General features: G+C 41.0%; 1 protein-coding gene across 1 annotated transcript; it reads right to left on the bottom strand.

Moving 5' to 3' along the window:
- Positions 1–4,435: 4,435 nt before the first annotated feature.
- LOC309686726 (histamine H3 receptor-like) lies at positions 4,436–11,812 on the bottom strand (the record flags this gene model as incomplete). Its single annotated transcript, XM_082499473.1, has 3 exons — positions 4,436–5,510; positions 7,871–8,037; positions 11,521–11,812. The coding sequence occupies 3 exons, from the start codon at positions 11,810–11,812 to the stop codon at positions 4,719–4,721; spliced, it is 1,251 nt and encodes a 416-aa protein (XP_082355599.1). The 3' UTR covers positions 4,436–4,718.
- Between the last annotated feature and the right edge of the window lie 4,712 nt (positions 11,813–16,524).

Below are 16,524 nucleotides of genomic sequence, written 5' to 3'. Positions count from 1 at the left end.
TTGAGAGGATGTAGGGCAATAAACAAGGAAAGATGTGGTGGAAAAGATGTGGGGAGGAGAGGTGCAGTGCTCTGATCCTGTCTTGGGGAACAAAGGGAAATATATTCTAAGGAGTCATTAATGCAAAAGGTGTAGGGCAAGAGGAACAGAAGAGACCTCAGGAATGATAAAATGTGACAGACACCTCCCTCAGGTGCATGTGCACAAATGCAGCCTGGACCCTGCGTTCCTCCAATGCACAAGAGGAACCAGAGCTCCCTGTGCAGTCACAAAGCCACCAGGCTGTTGGAATAACAGAGGGAGGAGGGGAGCTCGGGCAACTGGAGGGCTGCAATGAGCAGAGACAAGCTTGTCAGCAAAGACTGGCAGGGGAGATGAGGAGCAAAGATTGCCTGCCACATGCAGAAGCAGGTTGAATGTATGGAGCTCTTCTATGGGATAGACAGTCTGGTTGCAAATCTGTGGCTCAGGGCCAGAGGAAAGGCCAGTGACATGGGTGACATAGTGGTGGGAGTGTGTTGTAAAACACCCCAAGTAGGGTAAGGGAGTTGATGAAGTCTTCATTAAGCACATCAAGGAAGCCTCTGGCTCACAACCCTTGATTCTTGTATACGAATTCATGACATCTGCTGAAAGGGCAATGCAGCAGGTACAAGCAGTCTACAAGACTCCTTGTTGGTGTCAGGGACAACTTTCTGATACAAGTACCAAATGGGCCAACGAGGGTGACACACAGCTAGAGCAGCTGTTCACTGGTAAAGAGGAGCCGGTTAGGGATGTGTAATCAATGGCAGCCTTGGCTGTAGTGACCATGAGGTGGTGGTGTTCAAGATCCTAAAGGTGGTGAGGAAGGAAAGTGGCGGAGTACAGACAACAGACTTCAGGTAAGCATACTTGTGTTTACTCGGGAAAGTGGTGGGTGGGATCCCACGGCAGGCAGCTCTGAAGTGAAAAATATGCTGAGGAAACCTGCAGGACTTTAAGGACAGCAGCTTCCAAGCACAAGAAAATCCCATCCCAATTGTCAAGAAAACAAGTAGAGGTATTGGGAGACTAGTTAACCAGGGAAGCTACAATGCAAAAAAGCAGCATGGAAGACTTTGAAGCAGGGACAGGCTGCAAAGGAGGAATTTAGAAATGTTGCCTAGCTGCACAAGCATGATGTTGGGGAAACCAAAGCTCACCTGGAGTTGATGCCTGTAAAGGACATCCAGGACAACATGAAGAACTTCAGCCGCCCCATTAATAGTAAAATGCTGAACAGGAAAAATGTAGGCAGGCCTGTTGCTGAATGGAGACAGTGGTCTAGTGACAGCAGATGTGGATAAGGCTGAGGTACCCAATTGTTTTTTTGCTTCAGTCTCCACTAGCCAGGTCTCCCTCTTCTCTGTGATTAGTGAAAAAGTTCAGGGAGGAGACCCGTCAGGAGCAGATGAGAATAAAGCAGAGATTACTTGAGAGGACTTGACCTATAAGAGTCCATAGGACCTGATGAGCTACACCCAAGGCTGCTGAGGGAACCAGCTACCATCCTTGCAAAACCGCTTTCTATCCTCTTTGAAAGGTCATGCAGAGGAGGGGAGGTTCCCAACGACTGGAGAAAGGCAAATGTTGCACTCATCTTCAAATGACGCCACAAGGACAAAAGGTCAGACTCTTTTTAGTCCCTGGGAAAATAATGGAGCAAGTCCTCATGGCAGGCATTTCTGAGAACTTGAGGGAGGAAAAGGTGACTGGGAACAGTCAGCATAGGTTTACCAAGAGTAAATCATGCCTGAGCAACTTGGTTGTCTTCTTTGACAAAATGACTGGAGGCAAGGGGAGACTAGCCATTTGCTTTTAAATATTAGGGAATGAATAAAATATTAAAGTTTTAATCATAGTCCCTTCATGGGGCTGAGGGAGAAGTCTATGTGGTCACTCCTTCCTTCCTCTCTGTGGAGGAAAAAATATAGCCTAACTTAAAGGAGACAGAGATTAGGAGAATCATTAGGATTAAATACTCATCCCAGAAATAAACAAACAAACAAACAAAAAATAACACAATTTCTTCCAACATGTATGTTTTATTTGGTTTTGTTTTAAGACCTGAGAGGGTAAAGTTAGAAAAACATTGTTGTGGTTTGAGTTGAACTTCACAGAGTCATAGGCCTACTGTCACCATGTATTTACAAGAGCTATTGGATATCTGCAAAGAAGAAAACGCAAGGGCATGAAATGGTGGAATGGATGAGTGAGTGCATAGAGAGACTTTGCTTAGAAACCACTTTGGCAAGCAAAGTCCATTTGTGTCAGTGCATGAAAGGCACACCCAAGAACAAATGCTGAATAAGCATGTTACCACAGCCCTGCAAAATGTCTGACAGGGAGGAGAAGACTTAGGATGCCACCTCGACGCAGACAGCTGTGAGCACAGCAACTGAGTGCTTGACTTACCCTGGGAACAGCGAGCAAAAATTTCAACAATTAGAAAAATACATCAAATTCTTCAAATACACGGGAGTGGTGTGAAAAAACAGTTTAAACTCTGTGTGTAATATAGAACATCAAAAACATTGACCTCTAGTAGCTTCACTGCTCTGTGCAGTTCCAAATTTGCTGCACATGGTGCTCCCTGGCACCCTCTAGTTTTCCAGGACTGCAAAACGTGGATACGGTTTACCTAGCCAAAAATTTTGTAGGGCATTTTTCCAAAGTAAACAAGACATTCTTTAATCACAAAATGCAAACTGAATTTTTGTACTAAAAGCATAGGAACAGAAAAGCAGACAACTCAAATACTTTCCCATTTTGGGCCTAGCTACAGTTTCTCTGTTTAACAGATGTTTATTTAGTACACCAGCTATTCTATAAATGTTTTAAATGTGTGTGCGTTTGGTTTATTTTAAGCCTCACAAAAAACCCCCAAATCCCACAAAATCTATGCCAGCAGCTTAGCTCGTGACAGTGAAAACAGCAGTGCCGCATCAATGACCTTCTCCTGAAGCTGTATCTCTCTCAGCAATCAGGATCACAATCCATAACGCTACCCATGTGAGGCAAGGAAGCGTAACGAGGATGAGTGGTGAAAGATAATCTTCCACCAGTGTGAAAACTGGCAAGAGAAGTCTTCAGATCCAGACCTCTGAACAGAATGGCATTTTAGCTCCTCAAAGGCATCAACTTTCATGCTTACGATTAAGCTGCTTACACGCATTTGAACTGTGCTTGCAAAGGACTACTCTGCTTTTGCAACACTGCTACAGCCAATTTCAAATTAGATTAAAAATACTATTTAAAGTGACTATTACTCTTCGTTGTTCTATGCATTAGATTTCTCTTTCCATATTTTATACATTTCTATATCTACGCAAAGAGGAAAGAAAGCTATATAAAAGGAGAGAAAAAAAAAAATGAACCAGTGACTCTCACTTAGCCATCCATGAAAGCCTTCTGGGTGAGTTGCAACACCCAAGACAAGGTAAGAGAGTTTGGCACATGGAATGGGTTATAATCAAGCTCCATTTCCTTCTCCAGCACATGTACCCACTCCTTTCAGCACTGTGTGTTCAACCGCTTTGTTTATTAACAGCTGCTTAAGACAACTCTGTGTCAGCTTTCAGACCTCTGTTTGATACTGGTTCAGCAGCAGAGAAAATCCATATAACGTCACAGTAACAGGACACAAAGAACTGATCTCGGATAAAAATCACTCTGTCAGTTCAAATTTGTTCCAGGCATTTTGAGGGAATATCTTTGCACTTGCAAAGCTTTACACCCGAGAGGGTATTGTCTGTTCTCGCACAGCCAGCCAAAATCGTAAGTCCAGCAGGAACTTTGTATTGCTTGCTCTGCTAATTCAACAGCAATGTGATCATGTGCCCAAGCCTGGCCTATCTTTTAGGTAATCAAATAGTACACAAATCTGGCACTAAATATCATTTAAGCACGACCAAAGAGGCAGCCACTGTCAGGAGAAAAGACAGTAGTGGTGAAAAGAGAACCGTTTATGCCTGTGGCAATTTTGAGAACCAATCTCAAAATTCCATTACCATGGAATCTTTTGTTCTCTGAAAATCATCCAGAATTATGTGTATGGTGTCCCGCAACATATAGTATGGTCTGTATTAAAATTAGAAAAGGACAGATATGCTGGATTAGGCAGCCCATTCACTTGCATATTGCTCACTTTGGGAAACTATAACGACTTCAGGGCACTATCTTGTCTTCATAATAGTTTTTAAAATGAAATTGTACTGCTCCTGTGAGTATTTATACAACCTGTCAAAAAACGTAGCAAAACTGCTTCTACACTGAGAGCTTTAGGTTCACAAATAAGACAATTTTTAACTCAACACATACACAAACAGGTATCTCCTTCCAATGAACCTCTATGGAGATATATATAGAAGAGTTCTTTCATAGTACCAGCTCTATACATATATTAAAAAAAAAAAAAAAAAGGAAAGAAAAAATAAAAAGTACCAAAAGCACATCCAGCTAAACTTGTTATTCTTTTCAATGCACTAGGTGGTGTTTAACCTGCTATCACACCAGCAAAAACAAAATGAAGATCCTGAAAAAAAGCAGAATCAGGGCACATACCCGCTCCTGGTGCACTCTTAACCAATGCCATTGATAAACAACAGGTTTTTTCTCTATTTCTGTTGAAGACACATGTGAAAATATAGCACTAGATAAGAGAGAAACCCTATCTGCAAGTCATTTATTTTAACTCTCTAAAAAGAAGGTGTGTTACGTGACCTCCATGTTGCAAACATTTTGGGACATAATATTTTCATGAAAGCCATTCGAAACCTCACATGACAGAGAGGGTAAAGAAATGGGTTCAAAGAGGAATTGACCCACAAAAGCCAAAAAGTTATTTCATACAAGGAGTTATGGATGCACTTTCCTTTGCAGGCGCCACGAATAATCATTAGTAAAGTGTACGGGGCCCAGCAAATGGCAAACACACACACAATTATGGCAAGCGACTTTGCAATTTTCTTGTCCCGCTGCAGTTTTGACCCGGTCCTTGAACAGAAAGAAACAGAGAATTCCTTTTTGAGAGGAGTGGGATTGCTTTGTGTTGGAGATGGACAGTTAGCCATCACTGCTGGTCTCCACGACCTTGTTGATGAAACACTGTCCTCTGCATCTGATGGAGTAGAAGACGCTCCTGGCCTTGGCAAGAGGCAAAATCTCCAGGACAGGCTGTCACTCCTTGGAGGCTCGTAGTCCTGCACGCTGCCATGCCGCTGGCGCCTCTGGATGTTGTGGAAGATGTGCACGTTGAAGTAGGTCACCGAGAGCAGCGGCACAAAGAACTCCAGGGTGGAAGCACACAGGAGGAAGTACCAGTTGTTGAAGAACTCAGCGTAGCACTGATCCACTGCTACCACACTGTGTCCGGTCACGTGTTCCCAAAAGAGGATTGCCGGGCAGTAGAGGAGGAAGGCAAAGACCCAGACTGCCACCATCTTGATGACAGGGTTGGACGCTATTCCCTGCTGGGCTCTGTAAGATACCTGTGAAGGAAACAAACATGTCACATATTCAGATAACATTTTGTAACAACTACGTCAAAAAAACATAAGCAAGTCAAATACAGTATTTGTTCTGTAATTCCCCAGACAGCTGGAACATCTTCACTTACGTAAGGTCCTGAAAAACTCCGTTAGACCCGCTCTTAAAATACTGTAGCTCTGTAATTTATTTTAATACTTGGGATTGGAAAGGAGCAGAAATTATGATGGCTAAACTACTGTTCAGCTTCCAGGTGTGAAAGGACATGGCTTGTTTTCATCACCACCACAGTAAGGTAGCAATAAGGAATTGGTTTATGGTTCACGAAACGCCCAGGCTCAGAAGAGAGGGAAAACAGCTGTGGGACATCCTTCCAGCACAGAGAAAAGTAGAAGCCTTCTGTATTAGACATGTTGCCATGTGCAACTGCAAGCTTTAGACAATGTAATTTTTAATACTGTTTCCTCTTGTCATAGCAGAAAAATCTATGCCACATAGATGTTTTAACATCCCTTACTTTATTGAAACATTATGTTTTAACACTCACTTTACCTTGTAAACAGCTCATTGCATTACTGCAAATCTTGGTGGCTTTATGCCTACCCAGACTGCATTAATTTATTTTACTCTCTAGCCATAAATATCCACCTTTAAAAAAATATTAAGAATTAAAATCATGTCATCCAAAGTTAGGAGAGTTAAAACCGCATTTGTAATAGCCCAGCCAGTACGCACAATACGAACTTCAAGGTCTTGGTCCCCTGCATCTCTCAGAGGACCAGATGATCAGTTAATGAGAAGCTGGACAATTTTATTTGCTCAATACTGTTCAACATTTGTCATTCCAGGCTTTCCTCAGATCCAGAATTACTACCTTCCCCATCAGCTTCCTATGCTGTTCATTAGCATAGCACCTGCACTTTATATAATTGCTAATGAATGGTATCTCCAGAGCCGCATGTGACACAAGGGCCATTATCCCAATTTTACCAGTGAGTAACAGAGCAGTAGTGCAGCGTTACACACCTTATTTTAGATTCCCTGTTTTAAACATCTGCAGCCTGAAGATTCAGGCACCTCTACATCTTAAAGCATCACATTGGCTCAGACCGCAGCTCCAGTTCTGCAATAATGATTTTGCAGCCCTTTGCAAGACCACAAGTATCTCAGTGACAGAAGTATCTCAGGCAGAAAACAGGAAGCTCAGCACAGCCTCACAGAAAGTTAAGTCTGAAATGACTGGCCCATGGCCACAAGCTGGGTTTGCAGCAGAGGCAGAAGTGGATCCCAAGTCTGTGAGTCCATATCTTTTCTTTGGATAACAGCCCTATGTTATACTCTCCTGGACTCACTCCATCCTAATTACCTAAAGAAAAAAACCAGAACGTGATCATGTAAATGAAGACCATCAACAGTGCACAGGAACATGGAGCTCAGTTGGGTTGCGGAGGCCTTTTTAATTTACATTTCTCACATTCTGCTCTGCGACTTCATTAATATTTTTCAATATTACTGTTTCTTAAACACAGGGATTTTCATACTTTATTTTTCAGCTTAAAAAAAAAAAAAAAAGCAGCAACAACTAACCCTAAAACCACAACACTGGGGAAGAAGAGAAAGAGATTAGGCATTGTATCAGCACTTCCCAAACAAGAATCTCCCGATCTACCGCAGCCCACGTCACTCAAGCTAGCAGACTCATCAAAAGCAAAGGATGTTGATCACCTTCCATCTGGACCAAACACCAGGTAGATCTTAGAATGGTGAATTATGATATTTACCACTGGATTCCTCAGATACTTTCTGAAGCAGAGGAATGATAATACTCAAGAAACACCTCTTACCTCTCTGCATATTTTGATTCATTCCTCCTTTTGCTTCAAGGGATTAGTTTCCACCCAACTGCTTGTTGGCAGCATGTGTCAATCACCCCCTATGGTAACGCAGATCCTCATCTCATCTTCAGTCAGTCCATCCCACATCTCTCTCCATACCCTCTTCTCCTTTTAAAATTTAGCCCAATCATCCTTGACTCAACCGAGTTTTCATTACCACTCTTCTCATGACCAAAGCCCAAGTTCTCCACACTCCTGCTGCCCCTTCCCTACCTTGACTTTCCCACCTCCTCTGTAGTGTAATTAAATAGTTTCTGATCCAGGCGGCAGGAGGGAAACATCGAAATCATAAGCAAGGCATTACCCTACCTCTAAGTCCCAATGTAACATTGAAGCATCAGTGTTTCTCCAGATAAAAATGGTACAATAATGAAGGACTATTTAGATTCTAGTGTTAATTGTGAACACTCCGAGTTTTACAGAAATCTCAATATATATTAAGAAATAATTAGAAATGTTCTTCTTACAGCTTTTGTAACTGACAGGAAACGGTCGTAGCTGATAAGGACGATGCTAAACACTGAAGCTGTGCACAGGAGATAGTCCATAACTAGCCAGAGCTTGCAGATGCCTCTTCCGAAGTGCCAGATCCCTGTTAGGGCATAAGGGATGTACAAAGGCATACAGAACACACCTGTGGAAATAAACCAAACGCACACGTCAGTCATCACTGCAGGTAGTGCTCCTGAAAGCATAGAAACACTTCTGCGGTATCCGATAAAAACACCGTACTGACTGGCATTGCCATGTGGAAGGCTTTGTATTCTCACGCAACCAATGACCACCTTAACACAAACTAAGCACCAGTAACATTCTTAGAATTAAAACCGTCCTGAAAGGTTTATTGTGTATCATTGTTACTTCTCCTGTTTATATCACCTGCTAAAGGAAGGAGCAGCTGACTTTTTTACCTGCTGAAGTAAACACTATTCTGTATTAAGGGCTGAAATTAAAACAAACAAACAAAAAACATCTTTCCCCTCCCCAATGTAATTTACTAACTGTTTTCTACAATAAATTATCTAATTGCCACGCTTCTATCCGCCTAGAAGCATGATATGGTGTCTGAAAGTGCTCCAGAAGTAACTTTTATACAAACACGATGTGAATTTCAAACTAATCTTTAAAACCATATGATCAAAAGTCTGACAAAACCTGCACAGTTAATTAAGTACACCGTTGTGGTTTAACCCAGCAGGCAGCTAAGCACCACACAGCTCACTCCCCCCCAGTGGGATGGGGGAAGAGAATTGAAAAAAAAAAAAAAAAAAAAAAAAAGTAAATTTCGTGGGTTAAGATAAAGACAATTTAATAGGACTAAAAAGGAAGGGATGATGACGATGATAATAATAATGATAATGATAAAAGAATATACAAAACAAGTGAGGCACAATGCAATTGCTCACCACCTGATGACCAATGCCCAGTCAGTTCCCGAGCAGCAGCCTGCCGGAGAGCTTCCCCCCTTGTTAATATGCTGAGCGTGACGTCATATGGTATGGAATATCCCTTTGGCCAGTTGGGGTCTGCTGTCCCCTCCCAGCTTCTTGTGCACCCCCAGCCTGCACACTGCCATGGCAGTGTGAGAAGCTGAAAGGTCCTTGACTTAGTGTAAACACTGCTCAGCAACAACTGAAACATCACTGTGTTATCAACATTATTCTCATCCTAAACCCAGAACACAGCACTATACTGGCTACTAGGAAGAAAATTAACTCTATCCCAGCTGAAACCAGGACAATATACCCAGTCTAAGATTTCTTCTCATCATAATTCTTGATCATAACCACTTTTCAGTGGTGAGCTATTAGGGTATTACCCATGGGAACACACCAAGTGGTGGGAAGATACACGAGTGACTCACACCCATGGCTATCGAAGTTTAAGCTGTTAAATACAAATGTGAAAGTGCCAACAATGAATTTCTAGGTGATCACACTACACATACAGTCACAAAGCAGCCTTGGGAGGCTGAAGAGCCAACGGTGTAGTTTGCTGTGAGGCAGTGAGCAGCATCCATGCTGCAATGAAATGGAATCACTGCACCTGCAAAGCAACTGACACTTGTTCTTTTGAGCAAAAGGTTATATTATAGGTTTTAACACTCAAAGAGGGGGATAAAAGGTATTATTTCAACTTTAGATTTACTTCATAATAGTGGGTGCTCCTGTAACAGGTACTGAAGAGTATCTTGAGAGTTTCTGTTTCCCTAAAAATCTTACAATTCCTGTTATTCTCCCTCTACTGAGAATCAAGAGATCTTGATTCAAATCCAACTATAGGTCCAGAAGCACAGAGATAAAACAAGAGTTGTTGAAGGTCAAAATCAGACAGATTAAATATATTGAAAGAATAAGCAAAGGGCTCTGCAAGCTTGAAAGTGTGTGCTTTTAGCAATTAGGATCAAGCAGAAATTAAGGATAATTTAGGTGTACCCTAAATCTAAGTTATGTAACTACAGAAGTACAAATCAGTTTGACTCTAAAGTATGCGAAGCTTTTAACCACATTTAGAATGAAAAACTAGACACTCAGATAAATATAATATCACAAAACAAAAACTGATGGAAGTTCGGTAATGCCAAGTAAGATCTACTTCCTTCTTTGATAGGGGACATTATTTACTGTGTACTTCTCAGCTAGATACTGGTATTTGTTCAATGAGGTGCTACATTGTGACCCAGATGACAGAACGCCACTCTGCCCACTGGTTTTCTGTTCACTGCTGTGTTTTTTCCTGTGTACCACAGCCAGACAGCAGCAAGAGCTCTGTGGCACAACAAGGCAGTTATAAGCTGGAAGAAGACATGAAGCGTATGATGGAAGGGATCAAAACAGGAGAGGAGGAGATCAAGGCATCACAGGATCAAGAAGATCTGGGCATCACGAGGACCAGACTATTAGAAACCGTGCTCCTAACAGAACTTCTGACACTGGCAATAAATTTTAGGAAGAGTTTCTTCTGTTCTTTAGATATCTTTTTTAAATGTGTAGGTAAAAAAAGTAAAATAAAAATAGTTTTAAAAGATTTTGTTGTGATGTGACAAGTCAGTATATAGATTTCATGAAACAGCCCAACCTGTTTAAAACCATCTTTCTGCATACTCAATAATTTAACCAAGACTTTTACCAAAGACATTCAACACTTCCCTGAATATTGCAATGCATCAATCTCCAAAGGCACATCACACAATTGTTTTAATTGTACTTTTTCTAAGTACAAGTTTCAAAATAAAATGTGTCTCTGTGTATAAATATATATGTATAACATTGAACTTCTTGGAAACTTTGATTTGTTATCTTTATTTACCTATATAAACACATATTCCCGAGGTATGACTCTAGATATAGCATGTACAGCAAAATATTTCAAAATACTATTCATCACCATTTAGTTGCAAACTTCAGGCAATTATCTGTATCGTAGAATCATAGAATGGTTTAGGTTGGAAGGGACCTTGAAGATCATCGAGTTCCAACCCCCCTGCCATGGGCAGGGACACCTCCCACTAGACCAGGTTGCTCAAAGCTTCATCCAGCCTGGCCTTGAACACCTCCAGGGATGAGGCCTCAACAACCTCTCTGGGCAGCCTGTGCCAGTGCCTTACCACCCTTAAAGTGAAAAAATTCTTCCTAATATTTAATCTAAACCTACCTATTTCCAGTTTAAAGCCATTCCCCCTCGTCCTATCACTATGTGAACTAGTAAAAAAGTATTGTGTGAGAGTAGATTGAAAAAGAAGATAATCAACCACGTATGCAAGATCTGCCAGATAATATATGCGGTATTCATTTTGACTATCTGGATTTTAGTCAGACTCTTCACAAACAACTCCCATTCTTTGTTATTCCACACAGATTCACAGACACTAGTATTTCTTCCTGAAGCCATAACGTTAAACATTAGCTGTTTACCTGACAAAGGATCCACTTCTTATGATAATGTATTTCTGAAAAACAGTAGGCTGCTAAAACACTTAATGCAGTTTCCGCCATTCCTTACCCTTCCCCTGGGGAAACAGTTCTCTTGGAAGAAACCACCCAGCAAAAGAAGCCCCCTTGCTTCTCCTGAGATTCCTAGGAAACAAGTAGTACGTGCCTCCACGGCTGCAACTTACCCACTGCAAAGTCAGAAATGGCGAGATTGAGAAAGAAATAGTTACTCCGATGCCTGAGGTTTCTGTCCATGATGAAAGCAAGGATCACCAGGACGTTTCCGAGGATGGTGACCAGAGCTAGCAACGCCATGAGGAAAGCCAGCAGCACCATCACGCCCAGTGAATAGCTTGGTGACTGTGTGGACAAAGTCTCATTGTATGTCCCAGCCATATGTGGAGTTGCGGCAGTGCTGTTGTGCATGTTGCGTATGTTGCGTATCCAGGTCAGTTCAGTCTGGGAAAAAATCCACATCTGGCAGAGTTATCCAAAAGGTTAAGATTCATAAGGAGTACAAACAGGATGGGCCAAAAATCCAATAAACAAAAATTGACTCAGAAGGGCAAAAATTAAAAGGTTCTGATGCTAGATAAATCTAGTTTTCCTAAGATTTTGTAATTTTAGTAAATACCAATGCATCTGAAGCCATGTTTATCTCTAGAAGTCACCAGTAAGAAATATTTAGTTTTCCCAAGCTCATATTTTAAAATGCAAGCTCTTGTTTATGCAACCCGATCCTTATCTGTGGTGGTCAGGAGGGCTGATCTGAGAATATCTCTTGCTTCCCTCCCTTCCTCCCTCCCTCATTTCATCCCTTGCAGAAATGTTTTGCTTCTTAGCATTATGGACATCAACATTTTCTGGAAATTGTTCCTTAATCTTGGATACCTATCCTTATGAGAACTTAAAATACTTTCTAATTTCGCCCTTGTTTATCTAGCATCATTGTATTTTGGCAAGTCTGTGGTCCCTCTCTATTGTGTTATATCTTTTTGTTGACCAAAGACACATTCAACTTTGGTTTTGTTGTTGTTGTTCCTCTTTCTGTGGACCCTAGGGCTGAAAACTGATATGCTGTAAATAAGAATATATACAATGACTTACCAGAGCAGCTAACCAGTAATGGTCCCTCAGAGGTTAGATGCAAAACTCCCACTGAAATCCGTTTCAAAACTCTTAGTGGCAGCCCCACTGACACAGCATCAGCTGCTGCTGACCCAGAACCGAGCAGCAAATTACTGACTCCCTGAACGTGAATGAGAGCTCGGAAATTAGCTTTAATAGGACCAGGCTTTTCTTTCCACACTGGTGGGAGAAATCGTGTGTCTTCCACAAGTGCTTATATTTTGTATGAGTAATGAAGCCACTTGCAGAGAGCTGTGAGTATTCCACAGTTGTAAAAATTCAATCATTTTTATTATGGGTTCTGAAAACACTTCAGTGTCTAATTTTAGATACTTAAATTTGAAAAACGTTGGCTGTCATGCCTGTGCTTCTGTTGTGGGAACAAATTCATTAGCGTTTGCCAAGTGCTTTTACTAAATGTTTGAATGGCAGCAGTACAAAAAATGCAAAACTTTATTATCCATACAAATATCTTCACAGCATGCCCGTCCATTACCGCTTTAAGCTTTATTTCGTTTCCAGGTAATGCTGGAAATGTAGAAAACACACTTTGGCAATTACTACTAAGTAAAACCATCAGCTTTTCTCCTGCTAGCAATACTGAAGCTGATCTGCACGAAGTTGTTGAGGTCCAAGCTATTACGTGGTTGAAAAGAAAATAAAGTGGTGAACAAATGTGAGGTCAAATTAAGGGTTTGGCCAAGTCTGTGCCTGTAGCCTATGGAAGAGGCTAAGTGTAAGAAGTGTGTAAGTGTAAGTGTAAGAAGATGGCAAAATATACTGTTGATGTGCTCCCGTGCCTCCAGTGATTTGTGGCTCAAGGTGCCGATACGGTACTAGAAGTGACATTCGATCACTTTATTTTCACTTCGTCTTCTAAACGGTCACGTTCTTACCCCAAGAATTTCTGCTTCTGCATTTTATTGATAATAAAAGATATCACAGGGCTCCTATAGGCTTCTAAGGAGGGTAACCGTCCTTCTGCAATTGCTTCCCTGCATTCAAACCCATATAAGAGCAGGAAAATTGCCATGGACCCCGCCAAATCACACATCCTACATACACTGTTACCGTGTCCAAATTATTCTTTTTCCTTCCTCATGCCTAATGCAACCAGTCCCTTTTGACTGGTCTCGCCTTATCGTGGGAGGCAACAGCTCACTCCTGTGCATTCAAAGTGACAGTCCCTCGGTAAGAAGCACTGAACCTAGGGCAGCTCATGTGCACACAAACCTTCACAAGGGGCTGCTCAGAAACTGTACTGAGACACATATCCTGGAGAAAAGCACGTAAAAGATTTTCTTCTAATAGTCACAGGGGTGCTCGCCCTCAGTCAGGAAAGGGGTCCTGGAACGGGTTTCCCCACAGCCAGTAACACTCTCCCCGCTTTTCAACTGCAGAAGATGAGGGAAGACCCAAGCTCCTAAGTATTCTTTACTACTGGAAGCTTTGGGATATACTTTGATTCCTAACTTGTCCGTGAACGGCCAGAAACGCCAGCTTGAGCTGGCGAGCTTTCTACAGACTGGCCTCTATGATGAATCAATGCACAGCCACCAGTCTCCGAAGAAAAGACTTTGTTACAATCTCCTGAAAGCCCCACAAGGACCAAAAGGCTGCAAAAACATTATTAAAGCAGAAAAATCATACATCCAAACTGTGTTCCAAAAGAAGGTATTTTTATAAAAAACACACCAACAGACAAGCCATGAGGCTGAAAAGCCGCTCTTTGTAGTGACTGCAGTTAAAACTGGATCCTCTTAGTAGCAAAGCCCTTACTCAAGTATTATGCATTTTTTTTCTCCAGTGAGAATATATGCTAAAACAATTAAAGCTACACTGGCAGTTAAGTTACTGATGTAATTTGCAACTACTGTGCCTTAGAATGGCGCGATTACAGCTTTTTGCAAAAGTGAGTATAATGTTTTGGACCCTCTATTTCTCTCTCAAGCTGCTTTACAAAGTATAAATAGAAAGGTTCTCATTGTATCTTAACTCAAAATCTTCAGTGCTGAGGAACCGGATTAGAAGAGTATTAAGAGTATTAAATAAGGAGGCTGCCCACATAATGGCTTCCAAGATCGAACTACCACATTCTCACTTTTGTAACATGCAACAAACTATCATAGTTTTAGTAGACACACGTTAACAGCTGTGCCATACCTTGTTAAGGTAAGATACAGAGAAGAATCTAAGCAATTAATTTAATAAATATGGTACCACTTTGAATTCCCTGCTTTTCTTTGACATTTTTATTTATTGATGCGAGAACTAAGACGTTAGCTTAAGCGTAACAAAGGTTAGCAGTCCTAGAGTACCTTGGGAACCTGGAAATTCTTGGCTCCACTACTGGTCCAAGTGGACCCCCCTTGTAACTTTTCAGTCTGATAGTTGATCTCTTTGCTGTAGTTTCCTCAACCCTAAGAGGAGGGTAATGCTAAGTGAGCTTCTCAAAATCTGAGGGAAATTCTGCATTAATTAATAAAGTCTGTCAGTGGAAGAGAATGAAAGATACACTCTCCAAAGTAACTTCAGTCTATTATTTAAGATAACTCATTTGGGAAGCAAGGAAGTCAGATTTCAGAGTCTCCAAAATCAAGCTGAAGACAGGATTCATCCTAGCTGAGCACTCTACCCATATAGTCTTCAGTCCCAAGAGAAGACTCAGCAGCAGCTTTAGTTTTTCATGAAAAACAGCTGACCTTACCAAATGGCTTCAATCCTAGCGTGCTTTCCAGGAGTATATAGCTACCTAATTCCTTTCCATCTCCCTCCCTCAACATTTCTTCTTGGAGCTAACTTAGATCTAACTTGGTTTCTCAAATTCTTAGTTATCTCTTTCACACCATGCTTGGAAAGCCTGCATGCAGCACCGCACCTAAAACTAGGGATGCTACACTGATGTGCCTTGTGAATGTACCTCCGACACTACAGGCCTATTTTTGCACAAGTCATGATGCCATATAACTAATCTGTTCATATCCAGAAGATAATCTACACCAGTCAGCAAGTTTTTGGGTTTTGTTTGTTTGGTTTTTTGTTTCTGTTTTTTTTTTTTTTTTTAAATATCAGCAGTATAAGTGTAGTTTAATAGAAGATTCACAATATAAGCTTTTAGCAGAATTTTTTTGTGTGGCTGTTGCTATAATTAAACCAGTCTACATAACATGTCTAACTAGAAAATATCTGAAGTAGATAATAAACTGCTGATTTTCTACTGGGGTCAGGGCAGCATATGAACTGTTCGATGATAATCCTATAAAAATATGTGAAATTTTTATTCAAATAGACATGCTAGACAATAAATGCATAGCCCAGATTATTACACCAAAAGGATGCACAAGTAAATGTTACAGCTTTCTCTTCCCTTCTTTCTTCCCTAGGCGTTAAACAAGAACAGATATTAAATGGTAAAAGCACCACCCTGAATTACCTGCTTATTAAAGTGTTGAGACTTTGCAATATCAAGAAATTACAAACAGTCCAGAATTGCTATGCAATTAGAGACAATTATCTTATATTTTAAAAGTTAAGGGCAGTAGATTTTAAAAACAAGTGACCTTTCCATATTTCAGCATTGAAGATTTCCAGATATATGGTAGGACATTTACAGGAAATGTTCTGTCTCATCACCACTTCTTGAAGAGAAGCTTGTAAGAACGACAAGAGTTATTTTCCATTGCTCAACTGTCCTGAATTCATTAAGGCTCTTCTATCCGAAATCTCTGTTTTACAGAGAAACCACCTGGCAGTTCTTTAGAAGGTACTTTGCTAAAAAAATATCCCAATCAGAGACCAGATATAAACTCCAGCTCTTGGTCCAGTCACTTAAGTTTGAGCAATAAAGGAAAATCAATCATTCTGATACTGCCTTGTAGGAGACGGGTCCTGTAATGGCTAGTCTAGTTTCAGTCGCACTGCTGATTCATTTCCAGAAGAGCAAAGGGAAAACAGTAAAAGACAGAGGTAAGACAGAACAGAGTGGTAAAAAAGATTTAATAGAAGTCACAATCCACCTTTTTCTGCCGGTGTTTGATTCTTCACAGACATATTTTTATGAC

This window comes from Vanellus vanellus, assembly GCF_965231255.1.
Source record: "Vanellus vanellus genome assembly, chromosome: 2".
NCBI lineage: Eukaryota > Metazoa > Chordata > Aves > Charadriiformes > Charadriidae > Vanellus > Vanellus vanellus.
Note: the sequence above shows the minus strand (reverse complement) of the source record. Positions and strands in the feature narration are given on the sequence as shown.